Raw genomic sequence first — 27,365 nt, 5'->3', positions numbered from 1 at the left:
TGAATGCTACCCGGCATCTGGGAGAATTTGCCTTGTGCACGAGGACCTTGAATGCTACCAAGGACCTGATGGGAAACTGCTCAAGACTTGAGATCCCCAGGGCAGATCTGTGGTGGTACTGCGGAGGGAAGATCTTATGGTCCACCCTACCATCTAACTGCGGAGACATTTTTGCACTTGTTCAATTAGCTATACCCTTCACCCTGGCATTTGAAAGAGAAACATCACAAATACCCAGAAGAAGTAAAAGAGGCTTAGGAATATCATCTGATGATAGAGTGTACATAGATTCTGTTGGGGTGCCTAGAGGAGTTCCCGATGAACAGAAAGCCAGGAATCAAATTGCTGCAGGGTTTGAGTCGCTGTTCTGGTGGGTAACAATCAATAAGAGTATTTATTATAGTCAGCAGATATTCATAAATCATACAAGGGATGCGATAAGAGAAATCGCTGAACAACTAGATGCCACCAGCAAAATGGCTTGGGAAAACAGAATAGCATTAGATATGTTGATCGCGGAGAAAGGAGGTGTGTGTGTGTGTGTGATACTGAGCAACCATTGTTGCACTTTTATACCCAACAATACTGCCCCAGATGGCACAGTAACTAGAGCGTTGCAAGGGCTTACCACCCTTGCCAGTGAATTGGCAGAATGATTAGGAACAGGCACTTCCATCACAGGATGTTCAGAATCTTGGTTTGGTAAATAGAAAGGGATCCTAGAGTCCGTATCTGCATCCTTGATCGTAGTAGCAGGAGTTTTGACGGCCATTGGTTGTTGCATTATCCCCTGTGTAAAAGGACTAGTACAGTGGTTAATTGAAACAAATGACCATGGAGCCACCACCTTACTCACGAAAGGTGATGATATTAGAGGGGATGGAAAGCAAAGAAGGTGAAGAAGAGGAAGAGATCTACCAAATTACACCGCAGAGAAAAGTTTTGCAAAAATCAACAATTTATAAAGAAGAAAAGGGGGGAATTGTGGGAATAAAAATCTTGTTTTTGCAGAGTTACGTTGTTTAGAGGGAAGGAATGCGGTGTTGAGATAGGCTCGCAGTGATAAGAAAGCTTAACGGACAACCTTGTAAAATGCAGACAACCGGACTCCTCAGAGCAGCTAGGTGAAAATCACGGTGTCAAGTCAGATCAGTGAAGAAACATTACCACTTCAAACAGTAAAAAAGTCAAAAGAAATTTGAAATTGAACAGGCCAGCAACTGAAGGCCACGTAGTGTCTGTGAAGCGTCGGATAGGTTGCGAACCCGGAATACCCAGTCAATGGGGAAACAGGGGAGGGTCCCGGTCGTCGAGAAAGAAAGTACATAAACCGTACTGTGTGACTAGTAGGCGCGCTCCTGCTTGTGGGACGCGTGCCATTGCGATCGCGAATAAATTACTACTTCACTGAGATCCTCGCCTGAGCCTAAGCTACTGGCTACGGAGTGTTTCTCACACTCCCTGCACGTAATCCTGGCTACAATATACCGCGTTATCGAAGGTGCCTTTTAAACAACATTGATAGAAACTCAGGGGGCGATAGTACTGACCCTGGGTGTGGCACTATCCACGCAGGGAATAATCCACGCTGCACCAAATATGGTAGCCACAGGAGCACTAATATACATAGCACACGCCAGATGCAACGTGAGAATCCTGCAACTGGATGGCCTGTCCCAAATGGCGAGAGGTGGTACTGGCTACGTGGCAATAAAGCCAGGAAGGTGTTGCCCCTGGGATGGAAGGGAGCTTGCACCCTGGAGGCAATAATTCCAAACGTAACTATTATTGAAGACCCACAAAGCCAAAGCCCCCTTGAGACCACACGCAGGATTAAGCGGACTCCAGACAATTCTCTAGTAAAATTCTCTAGTATTTCACAGCTTTGCAAGGTGTTTTTTACCTTGGTGAGGGGTGGGTGAATTAGAAAAAGCTATTGTAAATATCTCTGCTATAACTGAAGAACTAGAAAATAAGTTTGATAAGTTTGCAAAAATAGGACTGTAGAATCAAATAGTATTCGATTCATTAATAACCTCATAAGGAGGAGCGTGCACTGTAATTAATGCTAGTTGCTGTACAGATGTAGATCAAATGGGACGAATTTGACTGATATTTGGGGGGAAAAAAAAGTATACTGGGGGGGCGTGGGGGGGAAAGATCCTACATAGAGAACCTCAAGATGACAGTTCCTGGGCATTTAGAAACATTTGGGAGAAACTAACTTCGTGGTTACCTGAACAGAATTGGCTCAAACAACTATTTGTTGGTATTGTAAAAATAATGGCGTTGTACGCCTACCATCCCCCGTGACATCCGAAGAAGACTATTGCGCCTTAACGTTGGAGAAACTCAAGAGCGCGGTACGTGAAGAGGTGCAAAAACAACAGTAGGAGTAAGGAAAGAAGAGGAGGGAACTGTGAGAAATTAAGTTGTGTTTTTGCAGTAGAGAACTAATTTTCTGTATTCCGAGGTAGTTGTGCAGTCATAATGAGGAGAAACGCTGCGTGGGTAAGCGGACAGTAGGCAGCCTCACTGTTCCGAAATAAGGCAGAAGCTTGAGGAAAAACAGGCTGAGCAGCGTGGGCACGGTAAAACAAAGATCACAGGTTCCTGAAACATAAGAAAGGGGAAAAAAAAAAGAGGAAATAAGAAGGGAGAAATTAAAGGGTTGAAAAAGAAGTAAAATTGTACATACATGGTATAGAGGAGCGTCGAATAGCTTGTGAACCTGCAGTACTCGGCCAATGAGGAAACAGGGGAGGGGATCAGGTGTCGGGGAATAGGGAATAAAAGTTGATGCTGTGCTTACTGCAAGGCGCTCCTGATCGGCAGGACGCCCGCCACTGCAACCGCGAATAAAATAGCCTCAGAGAAGATCGTGTGTCAAGAAAATTATTTGAGATGTTTCTCGCAGATATACTTGACGAGGGAGGACCAAGAACACCCGCGCCTTCTTTAAAAAAAAAAAAATAAATAATAAAAAAAAAGGCAGCACAGGGGCAGCCTCAGGGTCGCCTTCCCACAGGGAAGCGGCGTCGTGATTGGCTGGACCGTGAGGGCGGAAGTGGCGTCACGGCTAGCCTTAACTCAGGGCGGAAACGCTCCGTGATTGGCTCGGAGGAACCCAGGGCGGAGGTGCCGTGCAGGGCTTGCCGGCACTATGGGCGGAAGCTGTCGGGCCGGGCCGGGCCGCCGCGGCGCGGTGTCGCAACGAGGTTGGTGGTCGGTGCCGCGCCGGGCCGGGCCGGGCCGGGCCGGGCCGGGAGGGGGCGGGGCGGCGGGCGGTTGGGGCGCCACGCGGTCGGCGGCTTCTGCGGAAACGGCCCTTGTGCGGGGCGGGGGCAGCGCCGCGCCGGAGCGGACCGGAGCGGACCGGGCGTAGCGGCGGGGTCTGCACTGCGCGGGGCTTCGGAGGGCTGGGGGAGAGGGGGGCGAAGCGGCGCCGGGGGGGGGGGCGGGCAGAGAGTGCGCGGGGGGGGGGCGGTTGCGTGCGCTTGGCCGACTCCCCTCTGGGTCGGATGGACTGCTCCGTCCCGCGGCATGCTGGGAGCTGTAGTTCTGTGGTGCGCGGCCGGTCTTTCCGCGAGCCGGGGCCGGGGCCGCGGCCGGGGCCGGGCCGTGCGCGCCGGGAGGCGCAGGTTGCCGCTGGCTGCGAGCGCGGCTGCCGGCGGTGAGGCGAGCGAGAGCCTTCGGGGGCGCTTCCCCGGAGCGTCGGGCCGGGAGGGGTGGGGGCTGCGGCGGCCGGGCGCGGGTCCTCGCTGCGCTCGATCGTCGGGCTGCGCCTCGGAGGTTTTCCTCCCCCCGCGTGCTGACGGCCGGCTCTCTCCTTTTCCTGCGGCTCAGCAGGGCAGAAGCAGCTCCCCGCCGCTGGGACCCCTGCGGGGTTTGTCGCCGAGCGAAGGTGGCGCAGCAGCTGAAGGGAGGAAAGCTGCAGCTGGTGTGCTGCAGTCGCAGGTTTCCCAGGAGAAAGAGCAGCCCGTCTGTCCCAGCTGTCCGGGTAAGTCGTAGCGACCTTTGGGTGAAATCCAGGCGTGAAGGGGATTTTGGTGGCTCTCTTAGACGGCTAGTCCTACCAAAGGTCGCATCGGTTACAAAAGGTAGTAGTAACCTTGGAGTTTGTGTGTTCTGTAACGTCTGTAGCACAATAAACTGGCAGGTGAAGAAATGAGCGGGTACAAATACACGTGACTCTACAGCTGAGATTAAATAACGTGCAGGTTCTTCTGTGTTTTGTCTTTCAAAGCGCGTTGTTTGACTCGGTGATCCTTAACGATGATCCTCAGTGGTCCCTTCCAACTCAGGATATTCTACGATTCCGTTGTTGCCGAGCGCCTGAGCTTTTTGCTAACATTACTGAGGAAAGGAATGGCTGTGCTTCTTCCCCACCCCCCTCTTTTTTTCCTTTTTTTTCCTCTCCTCTTCTCCCTCGATGATGGGGACTCGAAATGTTTTTCTCAGATGTCCATGTGAAAATTTTTAAAAAAAAAAAAAAAAGCTGATGGTGAACACTGACAGAATTGGGTGACACTTTCAAGGTAGAGGGCAAAGAACGTGGAAATTTCTAGTACGTTAGTGTTACTCTGTTAGCAAAACCGACGTACACGCTGCTTGCTGTTCCTAGTTTTTTGGTTTGGCCAGGTTTTCCTTTCAGAAGTCTCCCCGAAGGCCTTTGTGGACAAAACTTTGTCCCGCTTCAGCTTTAAGAATTATCCTAGAAATAATGAACAAGTGCTTGCAGGGCTTTCCGGAACGCTAGTTGTGGTCAGTCAAGAACGACTTGGGAGGCAATTCCTTTCGTGGAATTGTAGAGTGATCGAGAGATCAAGGCCAGCGTTGTGAAGAAATAGTGCCAGGTTATAGTCACAGGTGACTGCCTTCTGAAGGGAACAGAGGCTCCCATCTGCAGACCAGACCATCTTTATTGAGAGCTTTTCTACCTGCCTGGGTCTTGGATCAGGGACATTGCTAGCGAGCTTACGAGCTTAGTTCAAACCAGATTATTCCCTACTCCTGCTCTTTCACGTGGGTACCAACAAAGTTGCAGCAAGAAGTCTGTGTTCAATCAAAATAAATTTCAGGGCCCTGGGAAGATAGCTAAAGGATTCAGAAGCACGGGTTATCGTCTAGCATTTTGGGATATGTTAAACACAGCATAGCCAGCTGGTCAACAGAGGTGATTCTCCCACTGTATTTAGCGTTGGCGAAGCCTCTCCTTCAATATTGTGTGCGATTCTGGGCTCTACAATATAAAAAGAACATTAAGATCCCTGAAAGCGTACAGAGGAGGGCAACAAAGCCGGTAAAAGGATTGGAAGGCACGCCCTGTGTGGACGCTACGGTACTTCTGCTAGCTCCTTGGAATTGTATATAGTCATGAGTAACACTCCTGATTCTAAATACATAGTCTTTCCCTGCATATAAGCCGAACGCTATTCTACAATCGTTTGCTTCTTCTGGCAGTGGATTCTGTCTTTCAGTGATTTATGGGTACTTTACATGTCCTGGATATTGCTTTCCAGATACCTGGAGCTTGCTAGCTTTTCTGTCTCCCAGACGTGTGGTTGATACCGGTCTAGTCTTGTGAGCTGTGCTGCCGTGAAGTCTGTCACCTGTTGATGTTGAAGGTACTTTTCTGGAAAGAGGAAGGTAGTAGGTACAGTTTCACACCAGGACATCAACAAAATCATATACACTTTTTATCATCTCCAGACGTGTTTCCTTCGGTGACTTCTGGACTTTGGTCCATATTGTAGGCCCCGAGAAGGAAGGAGGTTGGCTTTTCATAACCACAGTTTCTTCCATCTGTTTCAGATGGATTTCATGGTTGATTCTAGTTGAAATGACTGCCTCAGGAAAAAAAAAATAACAAAAATGATAGTTCAAACAATCTGTAAAAAATAAAAATAAAAAAACAAACGAAAACACCGCTCCCATTTCCTCACAGCTTATTCATTTGATGTGGTATCTTCTTTATGGAAAGAAGTGTCCTTTCCTTCCCAAGCTGTAAAGGAAGAGTTCAGGTACTCTTCACTTGTGCGCTTTAATCTGTGACATGTTTGTTCGCATAGAACTTCTGGGAAGTTTGGCGGTAGAGTTTGGGGTTTACATGTTAGGTAAACAGAAGTATCGCTCAACTCAGAACGTAGTGAAAAACACACAGCGAAAAAGTATTTACTGATGCTCAGGAAACCACAGGAGGGGAACATCCTATGTTTCGGCCTGTGTCTGTTGCCTCCTTTTTTGTTCCTTGGGTACCAGTTAGAAAAGTCTGGCTTTGTCTTCTTTCCACCCTCCCTTCGTGTATTTACAGACATCGATGAGATCCCCTCCAAGCCTCCTCTTCTCCAGGCCGAATGGTCCCAGCTCTCCCAGCCTGTCCTCATAGGAAAGGTGCTTCAGTCCCTTACCATCCTCGTGGCCCTCCGTTGGACTCTTTGCAGTGTGTCCAGGTCTCTCTTGGAGCCCACCCCTCCCTTCTTTTTCTTTTTTCCACCTTTTATTGCTGAGTGTGACATCATAGGGTATGGAATATCCCTTTGGTTGGTTTAGGTCAGCTGCCCTGGTGATGTTCCTTCCTCGCCTTTTGCCCGCCCCCAGCTTGCTAGCTCTGGGAGGTGTTAGAGGGAGTCCTGATGCTGTGCCGGTATTGCTCAGCAGCAGACACGACGCTGGTGCGATACCGGTGCTGTTCTAGCTACAAGCGCAGAGCACAGCACTGTATGGGCTGCTGCAGGGAAAGTTAACTCCATCCCAGCCAGACCCAGTACATCTCACTACAGTAAAGGTACTGAGTTTCTGGGAATACACTCAGAGAAGAGCAGCAAAGCTGGCGAAGGAACTAGAAAACGACGTGAGGAACAGCTAAGGGAGCTGGGATTTAAGTCTGGAGAGAAGGCGGCAGTGGGGAGGCCACATTGATCTCTACAGCTACTGAAAGGAGGTTGTAGCAAGGTGTCAGTCTCTTTTGTCAAGTGACAAGTGATAGGGTGTGAGGGAATGGCCTCAAGTTGTGCCGAGGGAGGTTTAGGTTGGCTATCAGGAAGCATTTCTTCATGGAAGGGGTGGTTAGACGTTAGAACAGGCTGCCCGAGGAAGTGGTAGAGTCCCCATCCTTAAAAATATTTAAGAGACATGTGGATGTAGCACTTAGGGATATGGTTTAGTGGTAGAATTAGGTCGATGGTTGGACTCAATGGTCTGAAGGGTCTTTTCCAACGTAAGTGATCAAAGTGGAGCAAGAATTCTTGTTGAGCATGGGGATTCAAATAACAAGTGCATTTTCGGGAACTGGCTCTATCCTTCATTGCAGGTGAAAGCAGCTCTGTGGGCCCTCCAAGGAGGCACCTCTGTAGTGATTGCAAATGGAACCCACCCAAAGATCTCGGGTCATGTCATCACAGATATTGTGGAAGGGAAGAAAGTTGGAACTTTTTTTTCAGAGGTAAAACCTGCAGGTGAGTACGGAAGTAACATGTACATTGGGAGCTGTAGAGATTTCCTGAAAGTTTAGGGTCAAAATTTGGCTAGGCCTGCCTGTTCAACAGATGGGAAACTACGCTCTGCTTGACAAACGGCTTTTGAAAGGTAATTTTTAATGTTGGAATAGAACATCTTGAATCCTCTGCTCGGGTTCCTTCCAGCTGATGACTTGCTGCATCAGACTTGCATTCAAAGAACTAGGTAGAATTTGTATTGCTTTTAGTCTTAGAGGTTATCATCTATTATTGAAGATTTCAGGGTGAAAGCGTGCATATAGAATGTACGGCTGAACTAAGATAGTGTGTAGTTTGGGTTTTTGTCGTAAGTTCTTTTAATGACTCAGTCTTTTGTTACCGTATGTAGGAATGTTTTCCTGCCTCTGTGTTGCTGTGACAATGTAACAAGGGCCGCAGAAAGTCAGACCAAAGATCGGTGATCTTAGCAGAATGGAACGAGTATAGAGCGATACTTGTGACTTGCACTTTAAGACAAGCCAATGCCTTTGAGTATAAAAACGCTTAATGTGTTTCTTGTAAAAATCGGCCATATCCTTTGAACCCATGTAAACACTTAGCATCCGTGGGTCACAACAGTCACGAGCCTTAACTAGGTATTGTGCGTAAACTCTGGAGCTAGCACTATGTGGAGAACTGCTTCCTTTATTTTGTGCGTGTGTGTGGGCAGGAGGAGCGTTGAAGTTTGCTTCCTGCTAGCTTTTGATGCCCCTGCCTTCTGTATGGAAAGAGAACATGGGTGATCGATCTCTGTTCAACTTCTATGATATGAGACATCGTCTTTTCCCTCATCGTCTCTTTGTCACATGAAAAAGGTTTTTTCTTAGTCCTTTTCTACAGAAACTGTTCCAAAAGTTTGGCGATCCCTGTTTCTCTTGGCTGAAACTGTTTTTATTCTACTGTGACCTTTTTAAGATAGGCAAAAATAAAATTCTGTGTAGCATCCAAGATGCAAATGAACCTTCAGTTTATGAGATAGCAAGGCTAACTTTGAGTTTTGATTGGACTGGTGATGTTTCTTCTTGCCTTTCCTTGGCCTTTTCCAAAAGCTTAAACGTGTAAGTTGCTCTTCGACGCTGATGAGCATTGAGGTGATGTTTTCATAGGATTATGTGCAGTACCGAGGCCTGATTTCCCCTTTTGCCTCTGCATTTCTTCACGTTTATCTGCTTTGAATTGTACTTGCTATTTGGTTGCATAGCGGCTGCAAAGGAATCACAGGTTGGTTGAGGTTGGAAGGACCTCCATAGGTCACCTGGTCCAACACCCCTGCTCAAGCAGAGCCACCCAGATCTGGTTTTCCAGGACCACGTCCAAACAGGTTTTGAAACCTCACAAAGACTGTGACTCCACGACCTCCCTGGGCAGCCTATGCTAGTGCTCAGTCACCCTCACAGCGAAAAAGTATTTACTGATGCTCAGGAAACCACAGGAGGGGAACATCCTATGTTTCGGCCTGTGTCTGTTGCCTCTTTTTTTGTTCCTTTGGTACCAGTTAGAAAAGTCTGCCTTTGTCTTCTTTCCACCCTCCCTTCGTGTATTTACAGCCATCAATGTCCCAAGATCCCCTCCAAGTCTCCTCTTCTCCAGGCCTAACAGTCCCAGCTCTCCCAGCCTGTCCTCATAGGAAAGGTGCTTCAGTCCCTTACCATCCTCGTGGCCCTCCGTTGGACTCTTTGCAGTGTGTCCAGGTCTCTCTTGTACTGGGAGGCCCAGGCCCAGCACTCCAGGTGCGGCCTCACCGTTCCTGAGCAGAGGGGGAGGATCGCCTTTCTTGACCTGCTGGCAATACTTTGCCTAATGCCACCCAGGATACCCTCAGCTGCTTTTGCAGCAAAGGCACATTGCGGTTTCGTGTTCAAGTTGGTGTCCACCAGGAAACTTAGCTCCTTTTCCGAGAAGTTCCTTTCTGGGAAAAAGTGCGATATCGGCGCTTTTCACTTTGTCCTACTGCAATAAATTTGTATCAGCTATAAAGCTTTTCATCTTGTAACCCCATGTCTCAGACAATTACAAATATGGTGAACGGCAAAAGTAAAGGTGAAATCTTACTGCGACCCTTCCTCTACCATGGAACGTGGTTACTCCCATTCTTTCTTTGTCTTCTGTCTTCCAAAACACACTTTAAATATTCAGGTAACTTTTTAAAATGAACTCTTATCTCCTCGCGTGTGTCACTTTTTTTCAAAGAACACGAAAATACACTCTACTTTATAAAGTATGACCTCGCTTTAAAAAGCTGTTTTAACACTCCTTAATTAAGTCTTCTTAATCAAGTGTCCGCTACTTCTTTTCTTACCTCCTGTTATTTTCCTTAACGTGGGAATTCCCGCTCTGGCAATTTCTGTAGGACGCTTCTGAAATAGAAGTCCGGGCCTATTAGTCACATTCAAGTCATCTGTCCTACAGACAATTTCAAGAGAGTTAAAAATGAAAACGTAGCTTCTCCGTGAGCTACTTGAGAACTCCTTAGTGAAATGCTGCGTGAGCCTTTTGAGTTGTTACTTTCTGCTTCTGTTTCAAAACTTGTTCTGTATCATTTCAGTTTGAGACAGGTTCTTTGATATCCATGCCACGAAGAAAACCTTTCTTCCGTAGGAACCCTTCAGTGTGCGCAGGGAGAGGCGTGGAGAGAGCAGCTATTCTGCAAGCTGTTACTCAGGCCGCTTTTGGCTCCCAGTGCTGTTTGTACATTCCCGTGTTGTTTTGCAATCTTTTCTCTTTTCGTTAGTTGTCTAATTAAACTTTTTCAAAGGATGCCTCCCTGTTTTCAGTTTTCTCCTACGCCCTGAGATTTAGCCGTCCTTGTATTCTTTTGCTCTTTGTCAAGTCTTTTTGATACGAGCCGTGTGCAGCTTTGATACAAGCTTGTTTGTCCCCTGTGACCTGGATGATCTTGCTGAATCTCCGTGATGCCTTGAAAAGGGCTGTGCTCGGGGACCGTGGCAGCATTTTGGTATCTGATACAGATTTTCCTGTTCTGGCATACAGTGAATTTCTTTGATATGTCTATTAGGACCGTACCTGTTTTCCTGCTTTGAGTAAGGAGTTGGAAGATGAAAGGTTAGCGTTCGTTTCCTCCCACATGGGCTGTAACCTTTGTCTGCATGTCTTGTGGTTGTGTTTTGTTTGTTTGTTTGTTTGTTTTGGCAGGCCCTCCAGCAGAGCAGCAGGGTGAAAGGTCTCGAGCTGGTGGCAGGACCCTGGCAGCTCTGCAGCCTGAGCAGGTGAGAGAACAGTATGTGCTCGCTCTTTAAGGTTGGGAACACGTGGCAAGTCTTAAAATACAGGTTTATAACACAAATGGGTCCTGGAAAAAATCAGCTGGCTCCAAGCATTCAGGGAGTCAAGACAGTGAGAAGATGTGTCAGCAGAAATGAGCTGAAGTGAGCCAGATGTCAAACACCATGGACTTCATATAAGGATGCAGTTCAGAAACTTTTCTCTTTCAGAGAGCAGAGATTGATTGTCGTCTTGCTGACTTATTACCTGATCTGAGAGAAGAAATTCTCTTGGCAAACAAAAAGGACTTAGAAGAAGCTGAAAATAAAGGTAATATTATGGGTCCTTCCATGGTACTCCTGTTGTCATGAGCTTTTCTGGGCCTCAAAGGAAATGAGCAGAACTAGAATATTCTGTCACCTGCAATTGGATATTATGGCTGTCACAGGTTAGTGAGCCCAGGACTTAGAGAGCTTGTCAGTGGAAACAGCTGCAGCTTCCATAATTACATGAGAGATGTCTTCATCAGAGAAGACAGAGAGGCCTTTGAAAACAGCAACCCACAGCATTGTTTAAAAAAAAAAAAAAAATCAAAATAAATAAATAAATAGCGTTTTCTTTTGCCAAAGGAGGCTCGCTTTAGAAATTGAATATAGCAAGTATCTTCCCTGTTATCATCATGTATGAAATAGCATGAGTATCTCCTGGGCTGGTTAACGTAATGTTTGGCCCCTGCGGGGAAGGTTGTTACTTAAAAATGATGCTTTCCAGAACGAACCATGTTACCTTCTGACTGAGGAAAGTACAGTTCAGGCAGCATAGACTAAATCCGTTCTTTTGTGTTCGAGTGGTGCATCGAGAAGCTGGTCTTGGGTTAGAAAATGTGTGAAACTGGCACGTCACAAACTGTAATGCAGAGAGATCTTTGATAACAAAAGTGTATTTCTGTTGGTGAGTTACTGGAAGGCTGTAAGAAGTCTTGCCTCAAAAGACTCTTCTGAAATGAATTCTGTTGCCATACCAATTTTTTTTTCCTACAGGCACATTCTTGGGACTTGCTTCTGCAATGTCGAGAGTTATGCAGGGTTGGTTTTTGATACCCAGCGTAGAGAAGGAGTTAGCTTACGTTCAGGTGCTGCGGTTTCTGCACGTGTCTTATAACGTAGGTTCCCTGCTGAACTTGCAATTTATGAGGTTCCTACCAATGAGCACTTCCCTGTCCATGCCGAACGCAGCTGAGTTGCAGGCTACCATTAAACATCAAATGTTTGATATAGATTGCTAATAACAAATCGCAACTGTTAAGAATATATGCTAAAAAAAAATAGCACAGAAAGTAGAAGATCTGGGCTGTGAGTGGTCTGTCCCATACTGATACTGCATGTTTGCACCGAGGCAGAATGATAGCTTTCACTCGCTTGTGGAGCGATGAGTCTAGGCTCTCACTGCTAGTATTTTTAGCAAGACTGATTGAGCATTTCTCTAACATATGAGCAAGTGTTTGAGGAGCAAGTGATGGGTATGGGCACTTAGAAAGAGACTGCCAAAGGGCAGCTTCCTATTTTATAACTGAATTTTGTGAGTGTTGGTCCTTGTTTCATACTGAAGGGGAGTATGCTCTAGTGAAGGGAGTATGTTCACGTGAAAGGAAAAGGCACTAGTCTCCCTCGTCTGCCATTATTACTTCCTTGCTGCTAGCTCTGTTCTTCATAGAAAGCCAGTATGTTTCCTCGTCAAATCCTAGTCTGCCTTCCTAGACTTCAGCCTTTGCCTCCTGGGTCTCTTGCCTTGCATAGACAATCTCTCCCCTTCTCCTCTTCTTCTTCATCTCATTTGTAAACCTTTTATCAGGCTGATTCTTACTGGCTTCCCACCCCCACCCCCTGACCTTTTTCTATTTTTTCCTTTTTTTCTATTTTTTTTTTTTACGGACTTAGGATGGCGTGTCTTGTTAGTTACTTTTCTTCCTGCCAGCCCCCAGCCTCAGGTTCTCCGATGCGACTTCAGAGGATCATCTTTGATACCTCCGCATCTGAATAATATGGTTTCCGTCCCATGCTGTAGCTGATGGCAGGACGGACTCTTTGAGTGCAGAGGAGGGGTTGCTTCCTCCGTAGTTTCCTATTGCGTCTCATACTGGTTTGGGTAAGCAATTACAGAGGAAAATTGACTTCTCCATGGAGCAGCGTGTGCCTGACAGCTAGCTGGAGACAGCACACACGGCATTGAGTCAGCGCTCCGAGTGCGGTCCTGAGTTGCAGTAAAGGTAAAACAATTGCAGACTGACAGTTTAGCTTCTAAGGAGCATATACAGATAGCACGTTTGCCTCTGATGCTTAAAAGGCGAGGTTCCGAGATCATATTTCACGGACTGCTTCCTATAGATTTCAAGAAATGCAATCGTTCTGAAGCACAGCCGCGCTCTGTTATTGTTGAAAGGGAACAAACTGCCTTGAGACCCGTTACGTGGGAGGGAACCGGGGGCGGAAGTGACGTCAGGGCGTGCCCTCACCGAGGGCCAAAACGGCTCCGTGATTGGCTGGACCGTGAGGGCGGGTGTGGTGTCCGAGCGAGCCGTCAGTGAGGGCAGGAGCATTCCATGATTGGCTGGGAACCCAGGGCGGAAGTGGCTTCACGGCTAGCCTTAACTCAGGGCGGAAACGCTCCGTGATTGGCTTGGAGGAACCCAGGGCGGAGGTGCCGTGCAGGGCTTGCCGGCACTATGGGCGGCAGCGGCCGGGTCGGGGCGCCGAGGCGCGGTGCCGCAAGGAAGTTGGTGGTCGGTGCCGCCCCGGGCACGGAGTAGCGTGCACGCCGAGCACACGGCGCTTGCCAGCTTTACGGGAGCAGGTTATGTAGCGGGGCTACATAACACATAACAGCTTCAGCTGTCGGGGGAGGGGAAGGCGACGGGGTCTGGCCGCGATGCCGGGGCAGCGGGAGCCTCTCCGGCTGCCGAGCTTCAACCTGCCGCACAGCTCAGCGCCGCGCAGCCGTTTCCTCGCTGCCTCAGTGCCCCCCGCTCCGGGAAAGGCGGGAGATGCGGGGGTGGGGTGGGGTGGGTAAAGCGTGCGGGTTGAGATAAAGACAGTTTAATAGAACAGCAAATTAAGAGAAAGTAACGACAACAACGTGTACGCGCACGCAAAGCTACCGCCGCACACTGCAATTGCTCGCCGCACGCGTGTCCGGTTGCCCGGCCGGTTCCTGAGCAGCAGCCGCCCCCCGGCCGTCCTTCCCAGTTCCGGACACTCCTTCGCGGCCAGCTCGGGTCGCCGTCCCGGTCGCGTCTCCTCCCGGCTCCCGGAGCAGACAAAGCGTCTCCCCTCCGGCTCGAGCGCGCTGAGCGCTCGCAGCCCCTCCTCGTGCGGCGGCTCCGCTCCCCCGGTCGCCGTGCCGGGCCGAGCCCCGCGGCCCCGTGCCTCGCTCCGGAGGCGTCCGCAGGCGCTGAACGGAGGGTCGGAGGACCCCCGCCGGCGGCAGCCTTCCCCCTTCTGCCGCGCCCGGCCGGCCGCCCGGGCCTTCCTTGCCGACGAGAGCGGCCCGGCCCAGCCGGCCGCGCGCAGGTCCCGCGGCGCTGCTCGGTGCCGCCGGGGCGGGCGGCCCGGGGCCCCGGCCAATGAGGCGGCAGGGCGTGGCTCCGGGGAGATGGGCGGGGCATGCAAATCACGCCGGAGGGGAGGGGAGGGAGGGCGGGCGAAGGGGCGGGGCGAACGCAAAGAGGAGGCCGAGCTGCGCCAATCAGCGCGGAGCGGAGGTCGGGCGCAGGGGCTCGGTGGGCGGGGCACGCGGGCGGCGAGCCGCGGGGAGGGAGAGGCGGTGCCGGGGGCGGGGCATGCAAATTCCGCGCGGGGCCGAGCGAATCGGGCGCGCGGGAGGCCCCGGCGACGCGGCGGCGGGGCGCCCAGGGGTCGCGGCTGCGACCGGAGCGCCCGAGAGTGGGCGAGGGCGGCGGGTTGAGCCCCGGGAGGGCGGGGGCGAGCGGTGGAGCAGCGGCCGTGAGTTTGGGGTGGTGGGCGCGGGAGGGGGTGTGTGTGTGGGAAAGCGAATAACTGTTGCCGCACTGTAATGCCCAGCAGTAGTGCCCCGGAGGGTGGCGCAGTAAGTGGAGCGTTGCGAGGGCTTCCCGCCGTTGCCACCGAATTAGCATTGTAATTAGGAACCGACCCTTCATTCGCGGGAAGGGATCGTAGCGTCCGAATCTGTATCGTTGATCGTAGTAGCAGGAGTTTTGACGGCCCTTGGTTGTTGCATTATCCCCTGTGTAAAAGGACTAGTACAGTGGCTCACTGAAACTGCACTATTGAAACAAATGACCGTGGAGCCACCACCTTACTCACGTAAGGTGATGATATTAGAGGGGATGGAAAGCAAAGGAGGTGAAGAAGAGGAAGAGATCTACCAAATTACACCGCAGAGAAAAGTTTTGCAAAAATCAACAATTCATAAAGAAGAAAAGGGGGGAATTGTGGGAATAAAAATGTTGTTTTTGCAGAGTTACGTTGTTTAGAGGGAAGGAATGCGGTGTTGAGATAGGCTCGCAGTGATAAGAAAGCTTAACGGACAACCTTGTAAAATGCAGACAACCGGACTCCTCAGAGCAGCTAGGTGAAAATCACGGTGTCAAGTCAGATCAGTGAAGAAACATTACCGCTTCAAACAGTAAAAAAGTCAAAAGAAATTTGAAATTGAACAGGCCGGCAACTGAAGGCCACGTAGTGTCTGTGAAGCGTCGGATAGGTTGCGAACCCGGAATACCCAGTCAATGGGGAAACAGGGGAGGGTCCCGGTCGTCGAGAAAGAAAGTACATAAACCGTACTGTGTGACTAGTAGGCGCGCTCCTGCTTGTGGGACGCGTGCCATTGCGATCGCGAATAAATTACTACTTCACTGAGATCCTCGCCTGAGCCTAAGCTACTGGCTACGGAGTGTTTCTCACACTCCCTGCACGTAATCCTGGCTACAATATACCGCGTTATCGAAGGTGCCTTTTAAACAACATTGATAGAAACTCAGGGGGCGATAGTACTGACCCTGGGTGTGGCACTATCCACGCAGGGAATAATCCACGCTGCACCAAATATGGTAGCCACAGGAGCACTAATATACATAGCACACGCCAGATGCAACGTGAGAATCCTGCAACTGGATGGCCTGTCCCAAATGGCGAGAGGTGGTACTGGCTACGTGGCAATAAAGCCAGGAAGGTGTTGCCCCTGGGATGGAAGGGAGCTTGCACCCTGGAGGCAATAATTCCAAACGTAACTATTATTGAAGACCCACAAAGCCAAAGCCCCCTTGAGACCACACGCAGGATTAAGCGGACTCCAGACAATTCTCTAGTAAAATTCTCTAGTATTTCACAGCTTTGCAAGGTGGTTTTTACCTCGGTGAGGGGTGGGTGAATTAGAAAAAGCGATTGTAAATATCTCCGCTATAACTGAAGAACTAGAAAATAAGTTTGATAAGTTTGCAAAAATAGGACTGTAGAATCGAATAATACTCGTTTCATTAATAACCTCATAAGGAGGAGCGTGCACTGTAATTAATGCTAGTTGCTGTACAGATGTAGATCAAATGGGACGAATTTGACTGATATTTGGGGGGAAAAAAAAGTATACTGGGGGGGCGTGGGGGGGAAAGATCCTACATAGAGAACCTCAAGATGACAGTTCCTGGGCATTTAGAAACATTTGGGAGAAACTAACTTCGTGGTTACCTGAACAGAATTGGCTCAAACAACTATTTGTTGGTATTGTAAAAATAATGGCGTTGTACGCCTACCATCCCCCGTGACATCCGAAGAAGACTATTGCGCCTTAACGTTGGAGAAACTCAAGAGCGCGGTACGTGGAGAGGTGCAAAAACAACAGTAGGAGTAAGGAAAGAAGAGGAGGGAACTGTGAGAAATTAAGTTGTGTTTTTGCAGTAGAGAACTAATTTTCTGTATTCCGAGGTAGTTGTGCAGTCATAATGAGGAGAAACGCTACGTGGGTAAGCGGACAGTAGGCGGCCTCAGTGTTCCGAAATAAGGCAGAAGCTTGAGGAAAAACAGGCTGAGCAGCGTGGGCACGGTAAAACAAAGATCACAGGTTCCTGAAACATAAGAAAGGGGAAAAAAAAAAGAGGAAATAAGAAGGGAGAAATTAAAGGGTTGAAAAAGAAGTAAAATTGTACATACATGGTATAGAGGAGCGTCGAGTAGCTTGTGAACCTGCAGTACTCGGCCAATGAGGAAACAGGGGAGGGGATCAGGTGTCGGGGAATAGGGAATAAAAGTTGATGCTGTGCTTACTGCAATGCGCTCCTGATCGGCAGGACGCCCGCCACTGCAACCGCGAATAAAATAGCCTCAGAGAAGATCGTGTGTCAAGAAAATTATTTGAGATGTTTCTCGCAGATATACTTGACGAGGGAGGACCAAGAACACCCGCGCCTTCTTTAAAAAAAAAAAAAATAAAAAAAAAGGCAGCACAGGGGCAGCCTCAGGGTCGCCTTCCCACAGGGAAGCGGCGTCGTGATTGGCTGGACCGTGAGGGCGGAAGTGGCGTCACGGCTAGCCTTAACTCAGGGCGGAAACGCTCCGTGATTGGCTCGGAGGAACGCAGGGCGGAGGTGCCGTGCAGGGCTTGCCGGCACTATGGGCGGAAGCTGTCGGGTCCGGGCCGGGCCGGGCCGCCGAGGCGCGGTGTCGCAATGAGGTTGGTGGTCGGTGCCGCGCCCCGGGCCGGGCCAGGCCGGGAGGGGGCGAGGCGGCGGGCGGTTGGGGCGCCACGCGGTCGGCGGCTTCTGCGGAAACGGCCCTTGTGCGGGGCGGGGGCGGCGCCGTGCCGGAGCGGACCGGAGCGGACCGGGCGTGCGGCGGGGTCTGCACTGCGCGGGGCTTCGGAGGGCTGGGGGAGAGGGGGGCGAAGCGGCGCGGGGGGGGGCGGTTGCGTGCGCTTGGCCGACTCCCCTCTGGGTCGGATGGACTGCTCCGTCCCGCGGCATGCTGGGAGCTGTAGTTCTGTGGTGCGCGGCCGGTCTTTCCCCGAGCCGGGGCCGGGGCCGGGCCGTGCGCGCCGGGAGGCGCAGGTTGCCGCTGGCTGCGAGCGCGGCTGCCGGCGGTGAGGCGAGCGAGAGCCTTCGGGGGCGCTTCCCCGGAGCGTCGGGCCGGGAGGGGTGGGGGCTGCGGCGGCCGGGCGCGGGTCCTCGCTGCGCTCGATCGTCGGGCTGCGCCTCGGAGGTTTTCCTCCCCCCGCGTGCTGACGGCCGGCTCTCTCCTTTCCCTGCGGCTCAGCAGGGCAGAAGCAGCTCCCCGCCGCTGGGACCCCCGCGGGGTTTGTCGCCGAGCGAAGGTGGCGCAGCAGCTGAAGGGAGGAAAGCTGCAGCTGGCGTGCTGCAGTCGCAGGTTTCCCAGGAGAAAGAGCAGCCCGTCTGTCCCAGCTGTCTGGGTAAGTCGCAGCGACCTCCGGGTGAAATCCAGGTGTGCTCTAGTAACTTTCCTGCACCTCAGGCTCAAAGGCCTAATTGAATTTGCAGAACTGTGAATAGATGAACAGATTGGAGGATTTTTTTTTTTTTTTGGAAGGAGGCAGTCCCTAAACCGATGCAGTCTAACTGCATCTAAGATGTAGGTTGTTACTTCCATAAGCTATAAAGGAACTTTATACGTTTTTTAAATGGAGTCTCATGTGCTTGCGTTTGGCTTGTCCTGATGGCTGGTGTAGGTGATTGCTCACATGACCAAAAACTCCTTGTGCTGATGTTGGATCTGCCCGTTGGTAAAGGACCACATCCTATATGTTCAGCTTTTTTTCCTTACTGTGTCGTAGTTATTTTATTATTATTTTTTTTCTGAAAGACAGGGTGGATTTTTCATTGGTTTCTCTGTGAGCATATCGAACCAGATTGCAGTAAATACACATAAGCGAGTAGGCTGCAGCACGTACTGGTCAGTGTCAGAGTACTACTCTGCTAGCAGAGGAGAGCCAGATGAAGATGTTCAGGGTAAGGGCTTGTTCTGCCTCAAGTTGAATGGAAAGATGCTGAAGTTGAGCATCCCGGGGAATGTTTGTAGGACTATTTTTAGACGATGGAAGTTCAAATGGCTGTTGATGAAGGGGATTTTGTTGGCTCTTTTAGACAGCTATTCCTACCGAAGATCCCATCGGTTACAAAAGGTGGTAACCTTGCAGTTTCTACGGTCTGTAGCAAAATAAACTGGCAGATGAATAAATGAGCAGGCACAAATACATGTGACTCTATAGCCATGTTGTGGTTTAACGTAGCTGGCAGCTAAGCACCACATAGCCGTTGGTTTGCCCTCCCCTCTCCCTCTCTGGGATGGGGGAGAGAAACGGGAAAGTGAAGTCTGTGGGTTGAGATAAAGACAGCTTATAAAAACAGGAAAATAATAATGATGATGATAATAGTACTACTACTAATAATGTGCACAAACAAGTGATGCACAATGCAATTGCTCACCACCCGCTGACCGATGCCCAGCCTGTCCCGAAGCAGCTGGTCCCCCCAGTCCTGCTAGCCACCCCTATATATTGTTTAGCATGACGCCAGATGGTATGGAATACCCCTTTGGCCAGTTTGGGTCAGCTGTCCTGGGTCTATCCCCTCCCAGCTCCTGCTGCACCCCCAGCCTGCCCGCTGGCAGGACAGAACGAGAAGCTGGAAAGTCCTTGGCTTACTGTAAGCACTGCTCTGCAACAATTAAAACATCAGGATGTTATCAGCGCTCTTCTCATCCTAATCCAAAACATAGCACCCTACCAGCTACTAGGAGGAAAATTAACTCTATACTAGCTGAAACCAGGACAAGCTGAGGTTAAATAACCTGCAGTTTCTTCTGTTTTATCTTTCAAAGAATGTTCTTGCTGAGCGCCTGAGCTTTTTGCTCACCTTACCGAGGAAAGGAATGGCTGTGCTTCTTTCCCCCTCATCCCTATTTTTTTCCTCTTCTCCCTCGATGACAGGGACTTGAAATGTTTTTCTCAGATGTCCATGTGAAAGTTTTAAAGAATGCTAATGGTGAACACTGACAGTATTGGGTGACTTTTTAAAGGTGGAGGGTAAAGAACATGGAAATTCATAGTACGTTAATGTTACTTTGTTAACAAAACTGATGTAATAGCCACTTGCTGTTTCTGTTTTTTTGGTTTGGCTTGGTTTTCCTTTCAGTAGTCTCTCGAAAGGCTTTTGTTGACAAAACTTTGTCCTGCTTCAGCTTTAAGAATTATCCTAGAAATAATGAACAAGTGCTTGCAGGGCTTTCCAGAATGCTAATTGTAGTCAGTCAAGAATGACTTGGGAGGCAATTCCTTTCACGTAATTGTAGAGTGGTTTGGGTTGGAAGGGACGCCTAAAGATCATCTAGTCCATCCCCCCTGCCTCGATCAGTGGCGTCTTGCACTAGGTCAGGTTGCTCAAAGCCCCATCCAGCCCAGCTTTGAGTACCTCCAGTAATGAGGCCTCTACAACTTCTCTGGGCAGCCTGTTTCAGTGTCTTACTACCCTCATTGAGAAGAACTTCTTCCTTTTGTTCAATCTAAATCTATCTTCCTTCAGTTTAAAACTTGTCTTGCCTTGTCGCTACAGGCCCTGGTAAAAAGTCCTTGCCTGTCTCTTTTGTAAGTCCGCTATACGTGTTTAAAGGTAGTAATGAGGTCTCCCCAGAGCCTTCTCTTCTCCGGGCTGAAGTGTGACACAGCCCTTCTCCTGGTGCTGGCGTGCAGGTCAGTACCAAGCTACCGGAAGGAGGTTTTTATGTACTTTGCTACTTCCTTCAAAGGGAAGTTGAAGCACAGACAAGCTGACTGAGAACACTCCAAAGTGGTAGACGCGAGACGTTTTGTAGGACGCCAGCTCTTTTCCTCTGTGAGCGGAAGGGAAGCTTGTTCGGACACAGGTATCTATCACAGAGTGATGCAGCTCTTGTTACCACTTCTGCTGACTCCTGAAGCGATCCTCTGCGCTGGTCCGATATTCCTGCCCATCTGTGGCAGAAGAGTTTGTCCCTCAGATTGCAGAAGCAGCATTGTGGAATTTAGGTTTTGGAATGTATTGAGATTGTACTCCTGAAATCTGATCTATTTCAAGATACTACCTATCCTTTCAAACCTTGCTTCTCTGAAATCCAAGTCATTGTCATTACCCCAGAAATACCGAAGGGAGAAATGCTCCATTGAGCAAATTATCAGAAAGACAGAATCAATTTAGGCAAGCCTCTCTCCCGTGGAATTTGTGGATTCCTTAAACTGGCCTGGCAGGAGTATTTGAAGTAAATACTATCCAAGAAAAAATTATTCTCACGTGTCCCCTCAAGACTAGGAGATGGTTACCCAGCAAAATGCTTGCTCGAGGCACGGGCTCAACAGCTGATTAAATAATTGGAGTGTGTGGGATAAAATACTGCAGACAGCACAGTCCACGCGTTTGGTTGTTTAATGCCACTGAGATATGCTTTTATAGCAGAAATGTGTCAGAATTAACAGTAATACAAGGAAACGATGCAAACCTGGAGGTAGGCAGTGAGCTTTGTGAGCAGGGAGTGCTGGTGTGGCCCTGTTCCTCTGACTACACCTGTGCGAATCAAGTAGGGGAAGTGAGTATGGATGTGGTATTTCAGCCCTTTCAGGGAGCTGAACGTCACCTGAAAAGATGACGACATCCCTGCCCTGAAGGACCTGCCCACCACAGTCTGTAGCATTGTGTGCATTTGTAGATTGCTGGGCCTGAGAGTAGGGGACTATGGGATGTTGGGGCTGGGATTTGATTTGGGGATTCCCCCCAGCCCCACAAGCTTAGCTTTTAAGTTAAAGCTTGGAAATAGAAGAGGGAGTGAGGGAAGAAAAAAGCAAAGCCTTACAGAGCCTCAGCTCCATTGAGGAACGAATAACAGTCTGTTTGCTTCTGGAAGAACTTCCCACTGCTGAGGATAGATGGGGTGGACCCCAAAAACTAGATGGGATTCTGTGTGAGCTGGTAATACTGCCAGCAGGACTCCATAGCTGACGAGAGACGTTATTTGTTTTGATGTCTGTCACAACGAAAAATGCTTGTTTCATCCAACTTGGGGAAGTGGTATCAAACTCACAGACAGAAACAATATTAGTAAGACTCTATTATACAGTCATTGTGAAAGTTTAGCATAGCGAAGAAACTGTGTGTATAAGGTGAAAAATGGAGTCATACCTCCGAGAAGTCCCAGTTTGTGGTCTTTAATCTTTTTTCTTTTTTTTTTTTTTTTTGGGGGGGGGGGGGAGGGGAGGGAAGGGGGGTAATGGGGGAGAGAGACGAACATTACCCAAAAAGGTGACAAAATCCGTGCCTAAAAAGCTCACCTGCTACAGCTCTTATAAATGATCTTTGCACTGCAAGTTTCAGTTTTCATGAAGCCAAATTGACATAAATCTGAAAATTTCCATGGGTTTAAAAGAACGCTTACTGAAATATTCTTGTCATTCACAGTAATAATGGAGTGAGTGAACTTGTTCCGCATAGTGACCTTACTTTATTTTTTTTGTATTCCAGCAAACCTGTGCAATCCCAGGAGTGTAAGTACAGTCTTGTGTAGCATTGTCATTCTGCCCCACCACTCTGATATCTAACAAGGTAATACTTTCTGGATGTTGTCTACAAATTCTTTCCTTTCTTATGTAAGAGGTAGATGCATGTATTGCCTAGTTTGTCATAGATTGTTGCTGAAGTACTGTTTTATTTGTATTTGTGAAGACAGCAGAATCAAAGATAGCAGCTCGGCGACTTCCACCGAGATGGTCATTAAGATAAAACAGTGAAGTTTCTAGCATATATTAAAAAGCCTGGAGGAGTTAGCATAGCTTGCAGGAAATTGTGCTGGAAAGAGATGATATTTGACAGCAAACATGAAAATGTTGTCTTTTTACCAAGAATGATGAGAACTGCTGCGTCCGCCCTGTGTTTGGATGGGTAAGTGGGGTGAGTGAGTTAAGAGGAGCTGAGCGTAGAGTTTGTGGCGGAATTGAGAAACGAATGAGATAATTTAACCTCTTTTCCGTGCATGTCTTTTTTTTTAAATCCCATACTTTTGTTATTATCAAGAATTTTTAATGTAACTCTCTATTTTAACTGGTTTGGTTTTGTGGATAGCAGCTAACTATAGAAAGAACTAAGATCCTGAAGTGTCCTTGGAGCCGCTAACTCTACTTCTTTATCTCTTCCCTAAGAAGACGTCCTGGATTTAAAGACGGTGTGTATTAAATGAAGTATGAGAAGAAACAGCTTCTTCGGACACTGGCGCTCCTCTTCTTCAGCTCGTGCAGAAGGCTGACAGCCTGTCTCACTCTTGTCAGTGCTATCCCACCAGCTCCTGTAGGAGCTCAGCACCGCGTTTGGCCTGTTGCGATCTTCCCGCTCCCCTCATTTCTGTGCTGCAACGCCACCATGCACGAGAAGTCAGGTAGGATCTGAAGACCTTTGAAATTGCTAAAGAATCAAACCTCAGCTGTCAGTTTTAGCCCATTGTATTCCAGACGTTTGCTTTGCTGGATGATAGTTTCGTTTTTGATTTTGTAATACGTTCTTTGTAGAGGTTATTTTAAGCAGACAAGTAGGTAGCCTCCTTCTTTTGGTGGATTTGTGCAGGTTTTAGCTGAGCTTTGCACATCTGAGCGATTGCCCAGTGGCTGTTCTGGTCTTGACGCGTCCCTAAAACCTTTGTCCGCCTCACCCCTCCTCTTTGTGTATTAAGATGCATGTTTGCGTAAAAATTATGTACACCGTGCATAAGCCCCCCAGTGGTTATGGGGCATTTTCAGCATTTCACAGATAAGACTCTGTGTTTACTTAATCACTTAGGCATAGTCCTGGCTTTCAGCGTAGGCATAGCTAATGATTGTTATTCAAGTGGTTATGAAGTTCCCAACGTTTGTTTGTTTATATATATATATATGTAGAGAGAGAGAGAGAGAGATACATACACATATGTATATGTATGTATATACATAAATGAAACTGAGTCTGTGGAGTAAAAGACTTGTCTGCTTGCTGTATATACTCACGTATCAGCAGACTCATACGCAAGCTGATCCAAACTGGGTGCCAAGCTGTGCCTTTTTTGTCGCATGGAATATGCAATCTGTGCACCTCAGGTGTACCTTGTCTATTAACTATCTCTTACATCGTGCTACCCCATTAATATCAGTGGATGTACCCAGCACCACCTTGGGGCTACATAGAATGTGGAAATTTCTAGTATGTTAATGTTACTCTGTTAACAAAACTGACGTACTAGCTGCATGCTGTTTCTATTTTTTTGTTTTTCTTTTCAGTAGCCTCCCCAAAAGTTTTTGTGGACATGTTGTGTATCTTTTCTTGTTCTTCCAGGATTCACTTGGCAGGGAAGACAACCATGGAATCCAAGGGCTGTGGACAACCATCTACCAGATGGTTGTTGAAGATGCCTTCGGTCACGTCATTTGTCCTTTTAGCTCGCCCTTTCCTTTATCTTGAGTTGAATTTTTGTGCAGCGCTATGTTTGCAGTGGTAACACTGCTGCTGAGGTGTTTTCGATTAAAAACGATCTTAACTGTAATAGTGAATTCACTGAGTGTGGCTTTGTATAACGACTTCCACGACCATAACATTTTTCTCCTTTGTCACAGATAGGAGGAAAACTCTTTAGAGAGAGACGGAGAAGGAATTAATTATACCTCTGCCTCATCCCATGAGACCAGAAGACGTGTAGTAACTGTAAGCTGCGATTCTCAGGAGACATACTAAGCATCTCTGGTTCCTTCTCGGCCTGCCCCCCTAAGGCCTTAGGGATGAGAAATCTTAGGCTTAATGTTTTTCTCTATGAAATACTGTCGTGTTAAGGGGCGTAGCTGACTAACTGTTACGGGTCTGGTCGGATTCGGGGTACTGAACTACCAGGGTCACGGATTCACCAATAACGTAGGACACCCTCGCTCTAGTTGTGTTCAATGAGAACTGTCACAGCTAGGAACAATGCAACGAAGGGCAGTTTATTACAGCAACAGGGACACAGGTTCTTTGGAATTGCCGGCGATAAATTCACTGTCCGCAAAAGCAAGCGAGCACGCATGAAATACACGGGTACTCGTCCTGGCTATTAACGCATTAAAAGGCACAAAGGCTCTAGAGATTTCTGAGTTTCTACGGAGACGCCTGGTACAACCAAGCATTCAGATCTTACCCCACGACATCCCAGTGCGGGGGGAAGAGAGGCTCAGCCCGTCGACTGATCCCGGAAGTCAGAAAGGTATCCTTCGTGATGGTATCTTCCCTAACATCCCCTTTCACTTAAGCCAATTTACATTATCCACCAATCTGTTCTCTTTAGAGACCAGTGATAGGACCCGTGGGAATGGTGTCAACCTGCAGCAGGAGAGGTTCAGGCTAGACATCAGGAAGAGGTTCTTCACTGAGAGGGTTGTTGAGCACTGGAACAGTCTCCCCAGGGCGGTAGTCGCTTCACCAAGTCTGCCGGAGTTTAAGAAGCATTTGGACTGTGCACTTAGTCATATGGTCTGAATTTTTGGGTTGACCTGTGTGATGCCGGGAGTTGGGCTCGATGATCCTTGTGGATCCCTTCCAATTCGGGATATTCTATGACTCTGTGATTATTTTCTGTCCCTTTTAGGTGGAGCTTGAGTGACTCTAGTCAGGCATATCTTGGTTATGATTTGTAAAGTTTTCTTGCTTTCGTTTAAAGCTATAGGGGTCTGAGAAATTCAGAGCGTGTGCTCAGTGAGGGGCGGTCGCAGCTTGGAGGCATGGAGCTTTTGGGATGGAGGTGTGTTTTGGTATTATAGTGATGATATAATGAGCAAAAGTTCACTAGAGTACAACGTTCTGTCAAAACCATGACAGGTGGTTGGCTCAGGGTGTGAGAAACAAAGTTGTGTTTTTGCAGTAGAGAATTACTTTTCTGTATTCCAAGGTAATCGTGTAGTCATAATAAGGAGAAATGCTAAGTAGATAAGTGAAGGGAATGAGGACACAGACTCCAAAATAGTCGAGAAATGGAGACCCTTTATTGTTCCAATGCCAGATATTATATAGCTTTCTGAACCAGCTACATGCACTGCACGCAGCTAGCGTGCGTAGTTACAGACTTCTGATTAGTGCATTCCTTTTGATCATGCATAGCCCTCTATAGGCCCGTCCGAGCCTAGCAACTTCTTACTGGTTCCCACTTTCTCTTATTCTAGCCTGGTTACCACTCTATGCCTGTGAGTAACCTTCTTCTTAACCCTTAGTGCACCGCTGTATCAATCAGCTCCAGTTTATCACCGAATGGGTCACCTGTAGATAAGTGGACAGTAGAAGGCCTCACTGTTCCAAAATAAGGTAGAAGCTTGAGAAAAACAAGATGAGCAGTGTGAGAACAGTAAAACAAAGATCACAAAAGTTCTCAAAACATAAGAAAGGAGAAATTAAAGGGTTGAAAAAACACAAAAATTGTACATACGTGGTATAGAGGAGCGTCGAGTAGCTTGTGAACCTGTAGTACTTAGCCAATGAGGAAACAGGGGAGGTGATCAGGCGTCGGGTAATAGGGAATAAAAGGTTATGATTTGTTTACTAAAATGCGTTCCTGATTGACAGGATGCCCGCCATTGCAATCACGAATAAAATAGCTTCACAGAAGATCCTGTCTGAAGAAAATTATTTGAGATTTTTCTCACAAGGATGGTAAACATGCAGCTTATCAGTCTTGGTGCGCATAAGAGCATCAGGTCACCGTCTCATCACAGAGCCTATCCGTGGTGTCTCCACTCTGCTCTACGCTCTGTACTGTTCCTTAGAGTCAGCACACCAAGTTCCCCTAGTGCAATAGCATGTAAAGTTGGAGGCCTAGGGAACACGTAGGTAGCGCAGCTACCCTCCACCCTGAAAGCTTTTTCAATGCTGCACATTTTCTTTAAAATGTGAATATTAGTTTAATTTGCCTAGTTACTTAAGGCAATTACTCCACAAGTACCAAAAGCGATATTGAGAAGCCTACTTCCAGCATCTCTGTTGGTAATAATAGCTTCATACTTGTGTGCTTATCCTCATGCCTTTTCCTTTCAAATACTGGAAAGGCAGAGACTGTTCAACAGAGTCATCTCTGATCCAAAAACCAAAACTCTGATTTCATCCCAAACTAATGCTGTCTGATGTCAGTAAAACTGCTATTACTCTCGGTCATCCTGGCTGTCGCAATTGTGCCTCTGTTGGACTCTCTGTCCAACCCCGTTGATCACCCCTGTCCCGCTCCCTGCCCCCCCGGTGGTTCTTCTGTCCCTCTGCCCTGCTGTCTGTCTGTCCACCCAGTTCCTCTCTTGCTGCTTGTATCCCACTTGTGCCCTTTTCCTTTTTCTTCCTCCTTCTGTGCCTCACAGCCCATTTCTGCAGGAGGCAGCTGTTCCCCAGGGCATGGATGCTGAGACGGACGGATGGACCTGCTGGATGCCTGAGCCCCGCAGCCCCCCAGGGGAAGGGGAGAATGTCTGGGCAGGGAGTTCTGCCGCAGTCTCCCTCCCAGGAGTCCTGCGTAAGAGTTTAATAAAGTTTGCTTTCTGGCTTGTGCTGCCCTCTGTGTTTGTGGACACTGTAAGTGGCTGTGGCCGTGCTGCTAGGTGCAGGTTCCTGGGTGTGGAGGG

The 27,365-nt window shown here is 48.5% G+C and overlaps 2 protein-coding genes across 30 annotated transcripts in view; both read left to right on the top strand.

The window, feature by feature from the left end:
* Nucleotides 1-27,292, top strand: part of LOC106047319 (delta-1-pyrroline-5-carboxylate synthase) — a 78,100-nt gene extending 50,808 nt beyond the window's left edge. The window contains exons 21-22 of one of the 2 annotated variants that reach the window (XM_067000807.1): nucleotides 26,660-26,742; nucleotides 27,118-27,292. The gene's annotated coding sequence lies outside the window, so the exon portion shown is untranslated. Of the gene's footprint in view, nucleotides 1-26,659; nucleotides 26,743-27,104 lie in introns of both variants that reach the window. The other variant, XM_067000806.1, reaches the window with a different exon arrangement.
* LOC136791286 (delta-1-pyrroline-5-carboxylate synthase-like) lies at nucleotides 3,469-26,367 on the top strand. 28 transcript variants are annotated; one of them, XM_067000838.1, is made up of 12 exons: nucleotides 3,470-3,673; nucleotides 3,847-4,000; nucleotides 7,313-7,457; nucleotides 10,650-10,723; nucleotides 10,949-11,048; nucleotides 11,759-14,716; nucleotides 18,002-18,152; nucleotides 20,504-20,620; nucleotides 22,246-22,326; nucleotides 22,624-22,662; nucleotides 22,923-23,152; nucleotides 24,079-24,286. In XM_067000838.1, exons 1-6 carry the CDS (start codon nucleotides 3,522-3,524, stop codon nucleotides 12,001-12,003), a joined length of 870 nt encoding a protein of 289 aa, XP_066856939.1. In that variant the 5' UTR covers nucleotides 3,470-3,521; the 3' UTR covers nucleotides 12,004-14,716; nucleotides 18,002-18,152; nucleotides 20,504-20,620; nucleotides 22,246-22,326; nucleotides 22,624-22,662; nucleotides 22,923-23,152; nucleotides 24,079-24,286. The 28 variants fall into 28 exon arrangements, with proteins under 28 accessions (XP_066856956.1, XP_066856939.1, XP_066856938.1 ...); XM_067000837.1 differs by having other exon boundaries at nucleotides 22,920-23,152; XM_067000834.1 differs by having other exon boundaries at nucleotides 22,447-22,662; nucleotides 22,920-23,152.
* Nucleotides 27,293-27,365: the final 73 nt, after the last annotated feature.

The sequence above is a fragment of the Anser cygnoides genome, chromosome 7 (assembly GCF_040182565.1).
Source record: "Anser cygnoides isolate HZ-2024a breed goose chromosome 7, Taihu_goose_T2T_genome, whole genome shotgun sequence".
Taxonomy (NCBI): domain Eukaryota; kingdom Metazoa; phylum Chordata; class Aves; order Anseriformes; family Anatidae; genus Anser; species Anser cygnoides.
The sequence above is the reverse complement of the archived record's forward strand: the minus strand, read 5'-3'. Positions and strand labels throughout refer to the sequence as shown.